At 39.0% G+C, this 19,240-nt stretch overlaps 1 protein-coding gene across 1 annotated transcript in view; it reads left to right on the forward strand.

The window, feature by feature from the left end:
• Positions 1 to 309: 309 nt before the first annotated feature.
• CTSC (cathepsin C) overlaps positions 310 to 19,240 on the forward strand; it is a 38,499-nt gene continuing 19,568 nt past the window's right edge. Inside the window, exons 1-2 of the mRNA XM_065881723.1 lie at positions 310 to 589; positions 3,041 to 3,186. Coding sequence (XP_065737795.1) covers positions 418 to 589; positions 3,041 to 3,186 — 318 coding nt within the window. The 5' untranslated portion in view covers positions 310 to 417. The remainder of the gene's footprint in view (positions 590 to 3,040; positions 3,187 to 19,240) is intronic.

The following is a 19,240-nucleotide window of genomic DNA, read 5'->3' on the forward strand; positions in this document are numbered from 1 at the left end:
CCCTCACCTCTCTGTCTCTCTGTCTCACTCTCTTCCTCTCTCTTTTTCTCTTAGTTTCTCTCTCTCTGTTACTTCTCAAGGAGCGAAGGAGCGCAGTCTGGGGCGCGCACAGACCAGCTGTGGCTCTGCAGTCCTCTTTGGAGGTGTCCCTTGGCAACTGAAACTGGTGCTGGGCTCTCTGGGCCTGAGGTCCGACGGCCGCCAGGTGACGGGCGCGCTCTCCAGAGGCCCCTACCTAAGGGGCGGTGCCACTGGCAGGCGCCCAGCCCCCGCGGCCCCGAGACCCCGCCCCCCTCCGGGTCGCCGGTTTCCAGCACCTCTGTTTTAAGGCACTAGCACAGCAGCTGTGGCCTCAGTCCCTGCCTTCAGTGCTTTGGCTCGCGTGCCTTCCCCAGTTCTCCTAAGGGCCTTGCCAGCATGGGTCCCTGGCCTGGCTCGCCGCTCGCCGCCCTCCTGCTGCTCCTCTTCAGCGCTAGCAACGTGCACTGCGACACTCCTGCCAACTGCACCTACCCTGACCTGCTGGGCACCTGGGTCTTCCACGTGGGCCGCAGCGGTTCTCAGCGCGAGGTCAATTGCTCGGTTATGGGTAAGCCGCCGGCGCCCTTGCACCCGCTTCCTTCCTGTGCCTACCCGGGGCTCCTTCCCTTCGGTCCCTGAGCCCTTCCCTGCAGCGCCCCCGCTAGGGGGAGGCCAGGAGGCCCTGGCTGGACTTGGGGTCCATGGGGGGCGTGCCCTCTACCGCTCCAGGGCAGCGACGTCAACGTGGAGCTGCTGAGAACGTCTCACTTCGCTCGGTCTTGGTTATTCCCGGGCCCCCAACACTTTTTGCAAGAACTCCCCCCCCCCCGCCATGGTTTCCGTTTCTTGTTTTTGGGTTTGTTTGGTTTGTTAAAGAGTTGAGACCGTGCAATCTTATCTCCTCATCCCATCTGCAGTATTTTATTGTGCCAGTGAAAAATGAGCTCAAAGACTCTTGAGAATATAGCTTTTAGTTTCCTTTTATTAGGTTGTGGGAAAGAGCCCTTAAGCCCAGAGATTTTTTTTTTTTTTTTTTTGTGGTACGAGGGCCTCTCACTGTTATGGCCTCTCCCGTTGCGGAGCACAGGCTCCGGACGCGTAGGCTCAGCGGCCGTGGCTCACCGGCCCAGCCGCTCCGCGACATGTGGGATCTTCCCGGACCAGGGTACGAACCCTTGTCCCTTGCATCGGCAGGCGGACTCTCAACCACTGCGCCACCGGGGAAGCCCAAGCCCAGAGATATTGATGTGGACCTGAGAAAGCTTCTGGTATCACTACACAGTTTCATGTATTGCAGGGGGGGGTAGTAATACCCACCAGGGTTCTTGGCCTTCGCCAATCAGAAATTGACTACAGGCCAGACAAGAAATTCAGGCAAGGCTTTATTGGGCCCCTGCTGCAGCAGGGCTAGTGAGAACAAGTAACAAGCTTGTTCCTTATATGGGGTGAGGGTATGGGGTGTGTCCAGTGGTGGTGGGGGGGAGGGCTGGCTTGGGTGGTTTGCCCACCCCTCTGGGGGTGTTGAGTGCAGGGGGCATGCGCAATACCCAATGTTTGCTCCGGACACCCAGTTTTTGCACAGGGCTCTTCAGAAGTGGCAGTTAAGTTTTTTGCTTTTTTGTATCTTTTTGTCCATAATGGGGCCCAACTGTGCATTGCACACAGGTATTTTTAGTCCCATATAGTTTCTTTGTATTTTGTTGCTGGAGGAGGTTTGTCCAGGTGCAAGCATTGCAGCACTTTAGCAAAGGGTCCCAGGTCCCAGCCTGTCTCAGTAGTATATAAAAGTTTTGTGTTTTTTTTTAATACCTCTTTGGCCAATAATTATATTTTGAAATACCCGGAGCCAGGCACAGTGCCAGGGGTCATGGAAGGCTCTCAATAAATATCTAGTGTTTGAACACCCTGGAACATTCCATATGCCCTCAGATAACATGGCTATCCCAAGGACAAAGAATTTAGTGAAGGGAGAAGAAAAAACATACAGTCTTGGGTCAGGAAAGGCACTCTCGTTCTGCCCAAACCTTTACCACACTGTGGCTTGTGCAGAATGAGTGAAGCTCTCAACTGCAGTTTCCTTGTTAATGGAACAGAGATTGCCAGGTCATCTGTCACTAAACAGACTTATTCAACTGTCCAACTCCAAATGACTGTGTGGCATTTCATAGTACTGGGCATTATAACCATTTTCTCTTTTAAAAGTTGAACTTGGAGATCCAAAGCAGAAAGGAGATCAGGATTTGCAGTGTTCTGTCACATGGAATCTTCTATTTCTGAGCATTAATCTGAAACATGGAAAAATTGTCCAAAGTGTGGAAACCTCCAGATTGGACACAGCAGAACCCTTTTCAGGCAGCCTCTCTACCTATATTCCATACCTTTGACCTTAATCTAATCAATTAAAGACACCCACAGATCTGAGTCCCCATTTTCTGAAGGTTAAAAGTTTAGTTCCATTCGGCACAAATTAGCTGTATAGGATAAAAACCTTGAGTTTGCTGAATACTTTGAAAGGATTCAGATTCTGAGGTTCTGAACTGTACAGCCATTTAGAAGAAAGATATCCATCCCATTTCTTCTCTGAAGAGATCATTTCCTTTGTTCTTATGATCTGGTAGCAAATCTTTTTATATTTCCACTTTTTGATTACCATTTTGTCTTCTCATTTCTGCTGGTCATTTTCAACATACCCCATTTCTCCTTTTCTTCAGTGGAAAAATTTCTTCAGTGTTTGGATGCTCTGGGAAGGTAGTGGCTGTACTTTTTGGGGTCTCTCTGCCTGCTGGGCTACTTGACGTATCTTTTGAGCCTTTGCTTCATATTCTTGCCTGAGACCCCTCTGGGATTATACAGAGGTAGGCAACAAAACGGGGACTCTGATATATTCACAAGCCAGATCCACCCACATTCAGTAGCATGAAAGGAAAGCAGCTTAAAAATAATGGAAATTATAGAGGAGCTTTTACCTCCCATTGAAGTCCACATAATTTTCCTTTGTTGTGCATTTTCTTTTCTTTAGGACCACCAGAAAAAGAAGTAGTGGTGCACCTTAAGAAGTTGGATACGGCATATGATAACTTCGGCAATTCTGGTCATTTCACCATCATTTACAATCAAGGCTTTGAGATTGTGTTGAATGACTACAAGTGGTTTGCCTTTTTTAAGGTTAGTTTTGTTGGAATATACATTTGTATTTTCAATGATTTGATAACTGAAGCTTCTTCTAATGAGGAGACCCTCAGTATTTTAATTTTAGATTAAGAAGATAACCAGAATGGATACCAATTCTCTGAAGAGAAATTAGATGGTGTAATTTTGCCACTTTATTTAAAATTATAACTTCAGTAGGTTTAAAAAAAATACATGATCTATATTTGAGTATGTATGATCCATCTCTATTTAAATTTACATTTTGGTAAGTATGACTAAATTCTTTATTTTCTTTATAGCTACACCTTTATTTCTAATTGTTGCCTTAGTCACTTGGCTTTGTACTGAATCTGTTGGAAAGATAGGGTTTTTATTATTATCTTGAGGTTATTATACTGTCCCTCTTATCATCGTTTGTTAGCTTTGAGAACTTGACCTAAATGACTCATTGAACTAGTATAATGTACTAAATATGTTAATGTGAATAATTTATTTGACTAAAGTGGGACAGAGATGGAGAGCCTTGGAGTTACTCCTTGGGCTAATGAAAGCAGAAGGTAGCCTAGCCAGCCCAGCTTGTTTTCTTCTCTCACTAGGGAAGAACTGTTGTCCATTCTTATGGTCTTACACATTGCTTCTAATTGCAGACACACTCTAAGGTAAAATACTTGAGCACAAATTGCAGTCCATCCCAGATATCCTTCTGAAGTTGGAACGTTTCCTATTAGCAGGGTATTAAATGGTTTAACTAAATTGAATACGCAAACCTGAGACTAGCTGTTTCTTATTCTAAATAAAGTATAAGTAAAGACAGTTTTTCATGGGTTAGTGTCGGTAGCCTTTAAAACATCTGGTAAGAGTTGGCCAATTACAGGAATTTGTGGGAAGGTGAGGGAATGATTCTGTTAAAGATGATGAAAGACAAAGCACCCGCAAAAGACTAATTTCTGAATTTATTGTGATTACCCATGTGGGTTGTGGCTTAATCACTAACTAGGATATGTTGTTAACATCTGAGCCAACCAAATTTCTAAGGATAGTAATGCCCAATTTTTTTTTTTTTTTTTTTTTTTTAACTACGAGGACCCCTTCTTAATTGAAAAAAGAAAAGAGAGAAACGGGAAAAGTTGTCTCCCCTCACCTGGATTGGCTGTCTGATATTCAGCTGGTGGGAACCAGTCCATCCATGCTGGCCATTGAGGGCCAGCAGTCTGTTTTATTAGTTGAAGCCCATGCTTGACCAGTTTTTAAATATCACCCCTAGATACTATATATTTTTTTAAATCATAGCAGTATCTGTATGAGTTTTAAAAATTGTAGTGTGTGTGCAATAAATGTGATTCCATCCGAATATAATTCTTGGTCTGCATATTGATGAGCCTAGGGCTTTGTAGACCTTTGTAGGTACTCTGTTACAGTCCTTCAAAAGTTCTTTGCCTTCAGGTGGGGAGTGAATTGCCTATGGAATTGAGGCACAAGGAAAGAAATATTCAAGACAGTTGTTACCATGTACCTTCCTCCTTCCTCCACTTCCTCCTCTTGCCCCTCCTTTTTCCCACCTCTCCCTTCCTCTTCTCCTTTTGTTGATACAAAATAGGTAATCGATATTTATTTAAAACATGAAAATGGAGTAGAATTCAGTTGAGAAATACGTTGCATAAATCTTTTAAGTACAAGATAGGGTGTAGTATATAAATAGATGAGTGAATAGTTTTACCCATTTGGCTTAGAAGACTTTTCATTCTTCAGTTCTGTAGAATTGGAGAAACTGGTGGTGGAACTTCTAATGACACCATTACTTAACCTGAGACATAATCAGAAACTGGCAAGGGCAGTTTCCGTCCGGTAATATTTTCCCATCAGTCTGTCTGCTCTCAGCTTGAATAGGAGTCCGGAGATGGTGGGGACAGAGGGAATGGCTGGTAGCTGAATGAGGAATCGGAACGCTTCTTTGTACAGTTGACCCTTGAACAACACAGGTTTGAACTGTGTAGGTCCACTTATACAGAGATTTTCTTTTCAATAGTAAATACTATAGTAAATATATACACAATCCGAGGTTAGTTGAATCTGCAAATGGTGATCCAGGGTTGGTTGATTCCTTAGATGTGGAAACCCGTATATTGAGGGCTGACTCTAAGTTATAGGTGGGTTTTCAACTACTTGGAGGGTTGGTGCCCCAAACCCTGCATTGTTCCTTTGTTCAAGGGTCAACTCTATTTCTCTTTAAGTCACAGTATAAGCAAATTTGGTATTTTTCTGTAGCCTCAGAACATTAGTTGCAGATCAATAAAGGCTTTTTAAAGCCAAATGAAGTTGTAAGTGTTCTCAACCATATGTGGGAAGAGTCAGTGTATACACTGTTGTAGGGTAGAACCCTACCTGATCATATGCTTCTGGACAGCATTCTCTTATTAGGAATAAAAGTAGAAGAGTATTCTTCTGCTGCTGATTTCAGTGTATTTTTCAAAGTGTTCATTTGACCAGAACCATTATCAGGACCATGTTTTCTTTTCCTCCTAAAAAATCAGCCACTCTGGTCAGTAGTTAGATCATGTGATAAGGATCATAATTTCAATAAGCAGAGCAGAACGTACACAAGATACTTGATTTTAAAATTTCTCTGAACACAATCAAGTAGTTCCAGATAAACATATTTTGCAGAGTGATAAAATGCCATGTTCTTTTAGCAAATCCAACTGAAAAAGTAACGGGGAGTAGCAGAATTTAACAAATTTAAGAAAAATGATCTAGTGGAGTTGACTTTACATAATAGGGCAGTCAAACACTTTTGGAGTGATACTTCTTAACATAAAAGGTTTGCTGGATTTTACTGTAAGCCTCGGGGTATTTCCTACAGTGGTGCTGGGGAATCCATGCTGGGTGTGTAACTCAAGAAAGCTCACCTATGTAATGAATAAAGCATGTGAGATTTTTTTCCTACAGATTTTAGAAGTATCTTTTAAATGAAAAATAATTTATTTTTAAAAAAGAACAATTATCAAGATATAAGCAGTGTTTTACTATTCAAGTTTAGGTGCCTTATGTAAACTACACCATAATCCACTCAACCTACTGCTATTGCAGAAATATCTGACAAATTTTTGCCATTTAGACCCTCCACTGTTATTCTATAAATCAGTTGGATTTCCAGGAGTCTCCCTTAATTCATAGCAGACCCTACCACTTGTTTCCTTTTGCCGTCTTCAGATACGCTTTCGTGAGGTTGTTTCTTAGAGCTGTTCCTGCTAGCTTGCTGAGCGGGTGTTACATGCAAGGTATTCTATTAGGTTCCTGCTCCACCTTCTGTTCCTCTGTTCCCCCAGATCAGCCTGCAGCTCAACAGAACAGACAGCTTCCGCATCATTCTCCCTGCATGCCAACTTTGGAGCAGTTGTGACACCACTTTTATTGCTAGGAACTTGCTTTTTATTAAGTTCTACTTATTCAGGCCTCACCTGGAAAATAAGCAGAATTTTTCATGAATTGAGGTTCTTCGACCTTTTTTTCCTTGGTTTTAACTGCTTAAGAAATTGGGAGTGGAGTGGGGATGATTTTTTTTTTTTTTTTTTTTTACATAGGACTTCAAGCTAGATAAAAGCTTGGAAGGAAATCTTGACACTGGAAACTTATACATAGTTTGAGTTAGGCAGGAAGCACTAGGTTTATATTTTTGAAAGACACTTTTTTTCTACTCAACTTCCAGCATAGATTCAGTTATCAGAAAACTATGGTGGGGTTACAAACTCACATGAATTTAGGGCTCACCCAGGCAAATACCTAAGCATTTAAAACAACTTTTGTAAAACAATAAGGAGTTATTCAACCTATGGCAAAATGGAAACTTTCCTAGAGACATTCAGATTCAGTTTTCCTTTAAAATAATGCACTGGCCAAAATAAAAGACCATCTGCACAAGCCAGTTTCTAAGACTATCAAATTTTAATAGCATGACCATTTGATTATAATTGGCACACTCCAGTAAATTTGCACTCTTTAAAAGTACCTGCAGATGAAAAACAATCAACCTCTTATATAGAAACACGCAATGTAACAAAACAATGTAAAGGATGTTTGATTATGGCTGACTTTGTGATGGGTGGGTAAGCAATTGGTTTTTTCTTCTTTACACTTCTGTGGAATTTGTTCATTTTTAACCATGAGCTTGTATAAAGCTCCTCTACACTGTCCTCTACCAAATTGCCAAGGAAGGAAGTGGTATGAAACAAACTCAGCTTCAAAGAATACCCTCAAGTTGCATAAGCTTTCTAACCTTTTACTGTTTCTCACTTTACTTTCTCTGAGGCTGTAAAAGGAGGCAGTAGCGAATGAACTCAGATTTTATTTTGAACATTAAGCTACTCAAGGGCTGAAGAAGATGCATAGAAGGGAAACTAGACTCATTAGGCTGAAAACTGAATTTGGGGATAGTTAAAGCAGACTTCACTGATTTCTAGTTGAGTTTTTGTTTGGGACCTACCAGCCTTTGTAGAACTATAAGCTAAAAACACTACCCTGAGTATTTCTAAAGCAGGTTGGTACTCAAAACAAGAACAGTATGTTGGGAAATCCATACCAGAGGATTTATTTACCCATCTTGTGTGCTAGTGACTTACAAATTTCAAGCTTGTCACAACAGTTAGAAATGTGAATCGTGTTCCAGGATTTGGGAGTCTCGTGCGATTTTTCTGTTGTGCCTTCTGGGTTCATTTTCAAGATATAACAAACTTTCAGAATATATGTTATTGGGATATATTTACCTGTTTTAATACAGATTCAACACACCAAGATGAGTTTGTCTTTTTTAAAAAAATAACTTGATGTTTACCTTTAAAAGTGTTTAAATTGAGGAAAAGAATCAGAAGTTAAGCACTTAACATGTCTGGGTATTTGTTTTCTTTCATGATGTTGCTTAATCTCGACGTAATGACTCAGTTTTCCATTGTAAACCCTTCGTAGGATGTCACTGATTTTATCAGTCAGTTTTTCATGCAGCTGGGAACTGTGGGGATATATGATATGCCACATCTGAGGAACAAACTGGGTGAGCTCCATTGAAATATTTTTAACTTTCTTACTAAAAGCAAGCTTCCCTCCTCCTTGGTGGCTTATGAAAATTAATGTTTATTTACTCATCAGGGAGAGGAAGATGGAGAACAGAGAGCTTATGGTTTCCTTATAGATTTCTTGCTTGAGCCTACTTATTTGCTACTTCTTATCTGCCTGCGCTATTTATTTTCATGTTAGTATGTTCTGTTTGCACACATCAGATTAGCTTTCTCAAGCATGATGCTTATAACGTAAGTGGCCATGAAACCAAAAAGATAAAGACCCAGTTAAGGAAAGGTTGGTTCAAATTCAGTTCACATCCTTGAAGTAGCTATGCTGCCTGAGGTCGCTCATTCTTTTCTAAAAAGACTCAAGAGGGACCCATGTGAACCATGGCATTTTAGTTGTCTTCCAGTAGAGAAGGTGGCTCTGCCAGAGAAATTGACGTACCTGTTAGTCATCCCTTTGAGACATCACCTATCATTTTTTAAACTGGTTCCTTCTCAGAACAGACTATTGACTAGGGAGAAGAGGATCTTTTTCACTCTGTACATTCTCCTCACACTTTCAGAATAGATGTTTTAATCATTGCTCTCTCTGGATCCATACATTTAGATGTCTAAAATTTTGATGGAAAAATGGGTGGTTAGAGAGAAAAAGTTAATAGGGACTTACCCTCCCTTACATTTCATATAACAGATTTTCCCCTTTCCCTTCCTCTTTTACTTAGCTCTTAAGTAAGGAAGTGAGATATGAAAAAGGGAACTGGGGCAAGTGTTGAAAGCACCATAGCCTTATCCTGTATCAGCGTTTTTCAAACAGTTTAATGGGCCAGCAGTGGCCCACACATGTGCCAGGAAGGGATTGCTCATAAGTTGTATCACTTCTTCTTGTTAAGCTTTAAAAGTTGTTCTAGGCAGCCACTAATAACACATCAAAGTGAAAATTAGAGCTGAAACCAATAAGCTCTTTCTTCTAAATTTATTTCTGGTAGTTGAGTAAGTGTAGACTGCCTTAGTTTTCTTTCAGAACTTCTCACAATCTTTAATATACTGTATGGTGATAGCTGAGAAGGGAGATGTAATAGGAAGGTTTTCTAAAATAAGTTTACCATTATTTCCTCACAAAAATTTAAGGTATTCTCAGAATGCAGTTTACAAAATTCTGTCTTAAAACTTTCATTCTTTCGCCTTATTAGGGAGATGCTTCTACCAGCAGAAAAGATTGACCCTAGTATTTGATCTGTAAATGGGATAAATAGCCTTGTACCTAGAAACATTGATCAAAGTAGCATTAAGCCTACATTTAGAATTTGTAAGGTGTAGATGTTATTATGTCTCGGTTGCTAGATTAGCCTCTTTCTTAACTACATTTCAAAACTGTATTAGGCTTATTTGGTAGCATTTAATTTAAAATACATCTGCATGTGCGCTTCTTGAGCATGTTGGCTGCATGCACGATATGTATTGCTTAAGCATTCAGCTGTTGAGAATGGCGGCTTTTTGTGAATGTCTTAAATAGCATGAAAAAATACCTGCATCTGAAATACTAAATACTAGTATTTTTTTTTTCACTTAAAGAAATTAATATGTTTAAATTTTTAAGAGACAGTATGATCCTTGTTGGCTTGTAACTCTAGTTTTTATTGTCTTTTAGTTATTAAATAGAGCATCTGTTGAGGGGCTTTTTTAAAACCACAGCCAAAAACAGACTTTGGGGCTAAGAGGCAAGAGGCAGAGCAGCATGCAGCAGTGGACCTACCTACCTCTAACAGCTAGCAGAGGCCTCTAGCAGCTACAGTCCCTTCTGGAGTCTTTATGTGCATGTAACATACAAAGGAGTCCTGGTAACCTACCTCCAAGGCAGCTGCCCTCCTGAACACTTCCTTGGAAAGCGGCAACTGCCATTCTGGAATGTGAACAACCAAAGACCAAGCAGGAAAAAGAAAAAAAATCTGGAAGTCTTAGCTGGCCTCGCCCTTCAGCCTTTGAATGAAAGGAACAATATGCAACATACATTTCTTTCTTATTTTATCTTTTGAAAACTCTTCTGTTGAAATGATATTTTCAGACTGCTTTTAGGACTTGACATTTGTTTTATTTTGTTAACAGTGCAAATTTTACTCACAGTTAAATGAACTTCCCAAGTGCCTTCTCTTTCTCTAATTACCTTGAGGAGCCCCCACACCTATTATAAGAATAAAATGAGGCTTTGGAATATCTTGAGATGTACAGATACATCATGGGTGGGAAGATGGTCCCAGGGGGACATGTTTGGGGGAGGAGGCTTTCTGAGATCAACCAAACCGCTGAAGGGTCTCTTTTTATAGATCATAGATCTGCAGTACCCCTGTCCAGAAAGATGGTATGATTAATACATTTTTTTTTTGGTGTTTTTTAAAATTAGGTGCCAGCCTTGTGCTAAGAACTTGACATGCTTTATGTTACAAAAATCCCATGAAGTAGATATTACTAGCTTCAATTTTCAGATAGGGAAAATTAGTCTCATACAGTGTTTAAACTCACACAGCTTCTAACTGTAGAATGATATGGGCTATTTGTCAAGTTTGTTTCACAAACAAGTATTGGTACTTGAAGTCACATTTTGGGCAGGTTGTCTGGTGAATCCTAGTCTGTAAGCATCACAAATGTTAGTTCAGTGCACTGTATTGGCTCTTGTTGAAATTTTAGGAGAAGAATTGGCTTGAACCGTAGATTTCCTTACCAAATGAGGCTACTGACTTTCTTTCCTAAGCCCAGGTCCCTTATTCAAGACAAAAATTTACTTTCTCCTTCTCTTTATGGTTCTCCAAATTGAAAGAGAGTTTTGCAACCTTCAAGTTAAGTACCCTTGCTAAGTTTACTTTTCTTTTTTTTTTTTTTTGCGGTACGTGGGCCTGTCACTGTTGTGGCCTCTCCCGTTGCGGAGCACAGGCTCCGGACACACAGGCTCAGCGGCCATGGCTCACGGGCCCAGCCGCTCCGCGGCATGTGGGATCTTCCCGGACCGGGGCACGAACCCGCGTCCCGTGCATCGGCAGGCGGACTCTCAACCACTGCGCCACCAGGGAAGCCCTATCCTGATGATTCTTTGTCACTCAGGATCTTGATGCCACCTCTGTGAAATTCCCCAGCTTTCTCCCTTACTGGGAGGAATGCTCTTATTTTGGTTCCAATTGTACTTTGCAGGTATCTCTGCCCTGGTAGTACTAACTCTGCTGTAAAAGGAATGACTTGATAGCGTGTCATCTTCTTCCAGACTGAAGATCTGTGTATCTTCAGCACCTAATGCATGTAGAACTTAATCTTGGAACTTTAGTTTGGAAAATTATCCACATTTCTCTTGTCTTTTCAAAGACTTCAAAAGTAATACCAGCTTACAAAGAATTAATTCTGTAGGATTCTAGAAGCCCAAATCAGGAACGGTGCTATGTTTATATTTTTGGTCCTCTGTTCTAAAAAAATATTAGGTTACATACTTACAGGGTTCTGTAAGAGTTGTGTATTTTCAAACTGATTGTCCGGATGTAAATAGTGACAAAGCAACCGATGTGTATAAGAATATATTTAGCAAGGCATCTAAAATCACCCCTACTAAAGTGTTTTTTTTCCCCCTGTTTCTTTGAGTATCTTTGCATCTAAATGTTTGGTTTGATTATGAAAGAGAAAACTTGGGTACAAAATTGCAGGTATTTGTGTTAGTAGGCCCCATAATAGATTACTGTTTAGCATTCTCTGTTGTAATTGCCTGTTTGTCCTTTCCTCTGGCCTTTAAACTCCTTGAGGGCAATGATCAACGCTGTATTAATGACCATTTTATTCCTTATGTATAGTTCAATATGTGATAAATAATAGGGCTTCAATAAATATTTGTAAGAGAAAGAAAATTGAATAATATACCATTGTGTTGTTCTGTTGTTTTATTGCTGTGTTTCTGAAAGTATTTTTACTTTGTGTCCTTAGAGGCTATGGTAGACCCTCAGGCCATAGTTTTTGAATGACTTTGTAGAAAACAGATGAGACTTTAACATTTTATTCTGCTTATATATTATATTTTAATTTTTTGTGTGAGACTGTAGAGGCTAAGGTAAACCTCAGAGTTAAAAATAGTAAAGTTCTAACTTTCAGAATTACTAAAAAGTAAATTAGCTGTCAGGGGAAATAGTGAGCTTTATCTGTGACTGCAGTGGTTCCCCAAAGCCTGGATAACCAAGGACTCAAACTAGCCTAGGGTGCTGTGGGCTGTGCCCCCACCCCCTCCTTAAGAAGCACCAGCTAAAGGTTAGAGTAGATGAACTCTAAAATTTCTAACAACCTTGCAGTTTAAGAGATTATGAGCAAATAAGTGAGGAATGAGCCAAGGGACTTTGTCTACCTTGCTGGGTGTCAAATTGCTGTTTTCTGAACTAGTTCTGGAACATACGTTTTGGTTTAAATGGAACATCTTTTCAGCCCTGGAAATAAATTTATCGTCCTCCATTTTCATATGTAAATCTGATTGCCAGTCCCTTCAGTAAAATGCTGGAGGTTATTTGGTTGCAACCGCTGCAGCAATTTCTTGGCAGTCTCACAATTCATTAAAATTCAACTTTTTTAATAAATGGTTAAGTCTGGTTAGTGGGCAGAAAACGAAAGCTAATCCTTGAAACTGCCAGGGAAGTTTGTTTCTGAGGTAAGATGGGACACTCTTGGTTGGGTTGGAAAAATATCAGTTTAGGAAAAGATCCCTTCTTCTCCTTGGTTGCCATCTAATGGCTTCATTCACACTCCAGACCTGACAGCAGATGGAAGCAGTTAATCGGCGCTTATGTAGACATGTACAGTAAACAAATGGCAAAAAATTGAATAAACACTCTTTGTTCTTCAGTATTGCTGGAATGTAATCTCTCTATATGTGTGGTGTATCATCAAACCATTTAACTTCGTGCAAGGTGTTCTTTTCTGAAATGGTGAATGATATTGATGGATTAGACCTAGATGTCCAAATTTTTAATAGGTATTCCATAGTATGTACACATACATTTAAAAACTTATATACATGCACTACTATACTAACATGTTTGCTATCAAACATGAAATAATATTAAATGATTAAATATTGGATTTATTTATTGTCAGAAAAACATGTCCTGCCAAAATATATCTCATTATGATATTCTTTGGGAACAATGTAAAACTATGTTTCATTATCATGATTTTGTTGCCAAAAGCAATGTAAGGATTTCTGTTACCCGTCATTTTTATTACTGCCAATTTTCAACATTTGGAAACAATTTTCTAGTTAAAATGTTTCAAGTAAAGAATTTTAATTTTGACACATTTTGTTAAAAGTATGAAAGTGTCACTGGTAGAGTTTAGAAGAATTACTGTTTGGTGTTTAAATGATGTTTGGTGTTAAATGATGACAATTTAATGGGCAAATTTTAAAACGGAGACATTTGCTTTATTGATAAAACAGATTAAAAAGTGAATACCGCAACGCTGGAACCATTTCAAAACATGCTTTCAAAAACTCATACCAGGAATAGGGCAAATGTAAGCTTTGATATTTTCTTATGTTTTCTTATATTTACATCATTAGTGTTTGCAAATCCTGGTTTCTTTGCAAGTATTATTTTAAGCCACATGTTCATTTTGTGCGAGTTAGCTTAATTACATCAGATGTACATAAGTGAATTTAAGCAGGCACATGTAAAAGGGAATGTGCTGTGTCCTAACCATCTTTAGGCAGCATACTGCACATAACAGGTGAACATCTGACATTGGAACTGAGTGGGGTTATCAGTGTTGCTTTGTATATTAAATAATGGTGGAGGTTGGTTTTCAATTTTATTTCTATGCTACAAATAGAAATCGAAATTATAAGATTTTTCTTTCTGATATTTTAATGGATTGTCTTCTCATTTTGGAAAATCACTGGTTGACAGGATAAAACCCGTATCAACATGCCCAGTTGACAGTTTAGGCTAGAGTGTAAGTTCTTTGACAGCATGAGTAAAGTCTTAAATGGCTTTGTATCCCATGTGGTAACAGTTGGTAGTGTTTATATTGTTACTTGTTTAGTGTTTTATAACTTTTTAAACTCTTCAAACTTGAGTGTCATCCTTATTCTCAATAGGAATCCAGTGAAGTAGAGATCATTCCCATTATCAGCTGAAGAAACTGAGGCTCCTTAGTTGCGACTTGCTCAAGGTTACATAAATGATAAGTGGCGGAACAGGGATTTAAAGGGCAGAGTCCTTTTTCATTAAAGTACATTTTTCTCATAGCTAGTGCATTACATAAAGGAAGTATTCAAATATTTGCTAATTGTAATCAGGAAAACAGTGGAACAAAAGGTATAAGTGATTCCCCCCCCACCCCTTAGTGTCAAAAAGCAGTTGAGAAAGAGATCTGGGATAAATAACTTAAGTTCTAAAATATCCCAACCTTTTCTTTTTCAGTAGGTTAACATTAGTAGGTAATTGGATGGAATGGGAGAATTGATAAAGTGAATGGGAAATTGAAGACAGGTAGTTTCAAGAATATTTGGCAACCCAACGTTAATCTTGAAGAAGCAAATGGAGAGTTACTGAATCCTAGTAGTTTTCTAAACCCAAGTGCTAGGGTTTGGAATTCCTTCAGATTTTATGCAGTTATCTATTTGTTGCAATAGAAATTGGCATAAATGAATAGAAACTTAAATTATGCCATCTGTGCAAGGCAGTATTCAGAGACTGATGTTTATATAAATAAAATAAATGAAAACCCTTAGAAAAAAAATTAAGCTACATTTCAAGCTGGATAGTGTGGCCAAAACTTCAACTTCTTAATTGGTAATAATGTCAGAAATCACAAAAGATGTATTTTACAATAGCAGGAAAAATGACAAACATTGAGAACACTCAAATCAAGAAAATAACGGGGGCACAGTGTGTGGTCCTCTCAAATTAAGGTACTGAGTACTTGGCTTCTGCGGGGGTTAAATATCTCTTTTCTACTAAGTTGTAGCTGTCCTGTACAGTGGCATCACAGTCCTGTCCTACCTTTCGTAAGGTAATTTCAGGTTCTGAAAGAAGACCGAATTATTTTAGACTGGGAAAACTACAGAATAAAATAAAATAAAAAATTTTAATGGAAAATAATTCCATCAATTTAATGTATAAGAAGTGGTACATAAATGGATAGCATCTCTTGGTAATTTGCTGAGTAAAAACAGTTGTAGTGTTTTAGGATTATTTAGGGTTACTTAGAATGTATAAATATTCTATGTAAGTAAGGAGCATGTCTAAATTATTTACCTGGCTTTGTGAATAATAAATAAGAAATCCACAGATGTAAGGACTGTGTAGTTAGGAAACTTGAAGGGATATTTTGGAACTTTCAGGTCAACTTAAATTTACAAGTAGGGAAGCTGAGGTTTGGGGAGGAAAACTGACATTTCTGAAGTAATAGGTGAAGTCAGAACTTGGGTCTCTGTGACCCACATCTTTTAATTATAAATTTCTTTTAATTATAAAAGTGTCACTCTTCTTTTAATTATAAATTTTTCTAAGTTTCTTGGGTTATTGTTTAAATAGGACTTGGCATTTGTTGTTCTTTCTGTTATTCATTTATTTATTCACTCATTCAATAACTAATTATTTTCTAGTGCCAGTGTCCTAGTTAATGAATAAACAAAAAATCCTCTTCTCACAGTGGTTACGTGGAAAGAACAACCCTCACAGGCTGTTAGGAAAATTAAATGGGTTAGTATATATAAAATGCAACCTGTGAGGTTGAGTCTGTTATCACCATCCTGATTTTATAGATGAGGACATTGAAAGTACAGAGAGGGTAAGTAACTTGTTCAGGATCACACAGCCAGTAAGTGGCAGAGCTGGATCCAGTCCAGGTAGTCGAGCCTACAGACCAAGTCCTTTACCTCTGCCCTGTATCAAAAACCCTTGACAGAAAGGGTAAAAAGACTGGACTAGCCAGGACAACATAGACACCTGAATAGTGGGAAATCACCATTAGGGCTACGGGAGAATTTAAGTGACCCCTAAAAAGGGTCTTGGGCAACAGTTTGGATCTGACTCATGAGAGCCAATTAATTTCCAGCTTTGTTTTTTAAAGGAAATAATGAATAAAGCAATGATTCTTGTAACCTTTAAACTCATATTTTAATTCTCTCTTCTCTAACTTTGCAAAGTCACTTTTTTTTTTCCCATAAAAAACATAATGCCTATTATCCCAAAAGATCATTGTGAGGCTCACATGGTAATAGATGAAAACCCTTTGCAAATTGCTTAAGCATTTCCTGCATGGTTTCTAGGTATCTCCTCTCCCTGTTTTTGGCAATTGACCTGTATGTTTATTTCTCTAGCACTTTGTGAAAAGACAAAGTGTATGAAGAAATGTTGCATGGTATTTGGGAAGAATGCTTGGTTATAAATTCTAGTTCAACCATCTCTTTTAGGTCTCTTTTTTTGTCCCCCGAGACTGTATTATCTTTATGTTCTCTTGAACCTCTAAGATTTCTGAGTAATCTGTAAAATGTTTATAAAGTATGATGTGATAGGTAAATGTTAAGGTCCTGTAGTTCTGTAACATTGATGGTGAAGGGTATAGAGTTGTTGAACAAACGGTAAGGCCTCATGCTTCAGTGATATTTTTCCCCCTCCAATCAAAATAACAAATCAGCCTTTTCCTCACAGGGGAAGTTCATTTGGTGTTAGCCATCATGCTTATAAGTTGTGCCAACTAGGTGAACAAAAAGCACACTGATGAGAAACATGGGGCCCATTTCTTCTAACTTGAATGCCCCTGACTCTTTTGGTACATTGAGAAAGTCATTTCATCTGTGATCTAAATTTTCTGCTTAGGTGGGGAAATTTCCCAGGCTTTTTCAAGCATGGTTAACTTGCTGGACCACATGATCTGGGTTCAAATAAATAACCACGTTATTTACGTGTTTGTTTATTTCGTTGAATTCCCAGCGTCTTAAGGTCTGGGGCTGCATCAATACATATGTGCATGTGTGCCTAGCACCTAGCACCTAACAGGATGCCTGGGAAATATTATGTGACCAATAAGCATTTGATAAATAAGTGAAAGAACTTAGCAAAATACAAAATAGGTTATATAAATCATGTTTTTTTTCAGGAAGTGTAATCATAATCCTAGACAGGTCAGAGTTAGTCTCTAGCAACATCTGAACCATCCTTCGTAGGTGTCCTCTTCTAGGGCTTTGTGGGCTATGTTTCTTATCCTTAGGAAATTCATCACCTTTTTAAAGTGATGATTTTACGAAATGTATATAACTATCTTCATTTTGTAAATAACCAAGAAAATCCCACCCAAAGATCATTTTCACCTTTAATTTTTTAAAAATCGTATTTCATAAAAATTTTACTTATTTGCACTCCACTTAAGTACTATCTTGTAATTTTTTCCTCTTAATACATCATAGGTTATTTTTCTTTCTTTCTTTCTTTCTTTTTTTTTTTTGGCTGCCCCGCACAGCTTATGGGATTTTAGTTCTCCAAACAGGGATCGAACCTGGGCCCTTAGCTGTGAGCGCGTGGAGTCCTAACCACTGGACCACCAGGGAATTCCCAGGTTTTCTTTTTTTTTTTATTGTTCTATACAGAGAGGTCAGCAAACTTTTTCTTAACAGGGTCAGATAGTAAATGTTTTAGGCTTTGTGAACCTTATGGTCTCTGTGGGAGCTCCCCAGTCCTGCTGCTGTAGCACCAAAGCAGCCAGAGATGATATTCAATACTATAAACAAGTGGGTCTGGCCGTGTTCCAATAACACTATTTATAAAAGCAAGCAGCCTTCCCTAGCCTCTTCTACTGTAATGAACATCTTCCTGTGTTTAGGCTTTATTTTTCATTTATGTGTATTTGACAATTTCTACAAGGTAGCTCTGAAAAACTCTTAAAGCCTTGTCAGACTGCTTTCTAACAACAGCACTGGTGGGGGTGAGCAGTGGCCTACCCCCGGCTGGCCTGGCTGCATCATACAAGGTTGCCAATATCGAACAGTTTTTGATTATAAAAATAGTAGTTACAGGTAGTTCAGCATAATAAATATAAACTTTATTAACCTTTTCATGCAACATACCCTCCAGTGTTGCAGCCTGGTCGTGTCCTAGGCCTTTATTTCAGTGTTCCTGTATCCCGAGTTGGGGCTTTAGCAGGGAAATGAGGAGTGGTGAGCCAAACTCATGCTAGTGGAGATATTCTTAGCCAGAGGTAGGGAGACTGGCTTCACAGTGTTAGGAACCACCAAGGAAGAAGCAAAATGTACATATGAATAGCCCAAAGTAACTTATCTTGTGTGGCAAGAATCCCAGGATTCAGACCTAGCTCTTTTGAATTCTTTAAGCCATACATTTTTAACTCTATGCTTCAATATGATTTGAATTCAGAGTCAGGTGCAGTAAGGTAGTTTTACCTTTAAGAGTAGTTTAGCCCACACATTCCTTGAAACTTGGGGTTTGCAAACTATAAGTCTGTTTTTGTAAATGAAGTTTTATTGGAACACAATGTAGTTCATTCACTTATGCATTTCCTGTGTACCTTTCACACTGCAGTGGTAGAGTTGAGTGATGATGACAGAGGACTGATAACCTGCATTTACTGTTTGGCCCTTAAAAAGAAGTTTGCCACCCCCTCAGCATATAGATTCAGTCCACAAACTACATCCTGAGGGCCAAAACCAACCGTGTACTTTTGTAATGAAAAGCATTGAAACACAGCTGCTTGCCGTGCTGATTTGTTTGTGTTGTCTTTGAACTGCTTTTGTGCTTCTGTTCCATTAAATTAAGTCAGTGCCTGAAATTGTCTATATCCAAGTCCCTTCATAAAGAAATTTAGTGTGCATTATTTTCCTTTCTTCCTCCCATGCTCTCCGCTCTCATTCTGGATTATATATCCTTTCCTCCATGAGGACATGTGATAACATGAGGGGCTTTAGGCTCTGGAGCCAAAGCATCTGAGTTCAGATCCTAGATCTATCACTATATACAGTTGACCCTTGAACAACATGGGTT

The sequence above is a fragment of the Phocoena phocoena genome, chromosome 8 (genome assembly GCF_963924675.1).
Source record: "Phocoena phocoena chromosome 8, mPhoPho1.1, whole genome shotgun sequence".
Classification (NCBI taxonomy): Eukaryota; Metazoa; Chordata; class Mammalia; order Artiodactyla; family Phocoenidae; genus Phocoena; species Phocoena phocoena.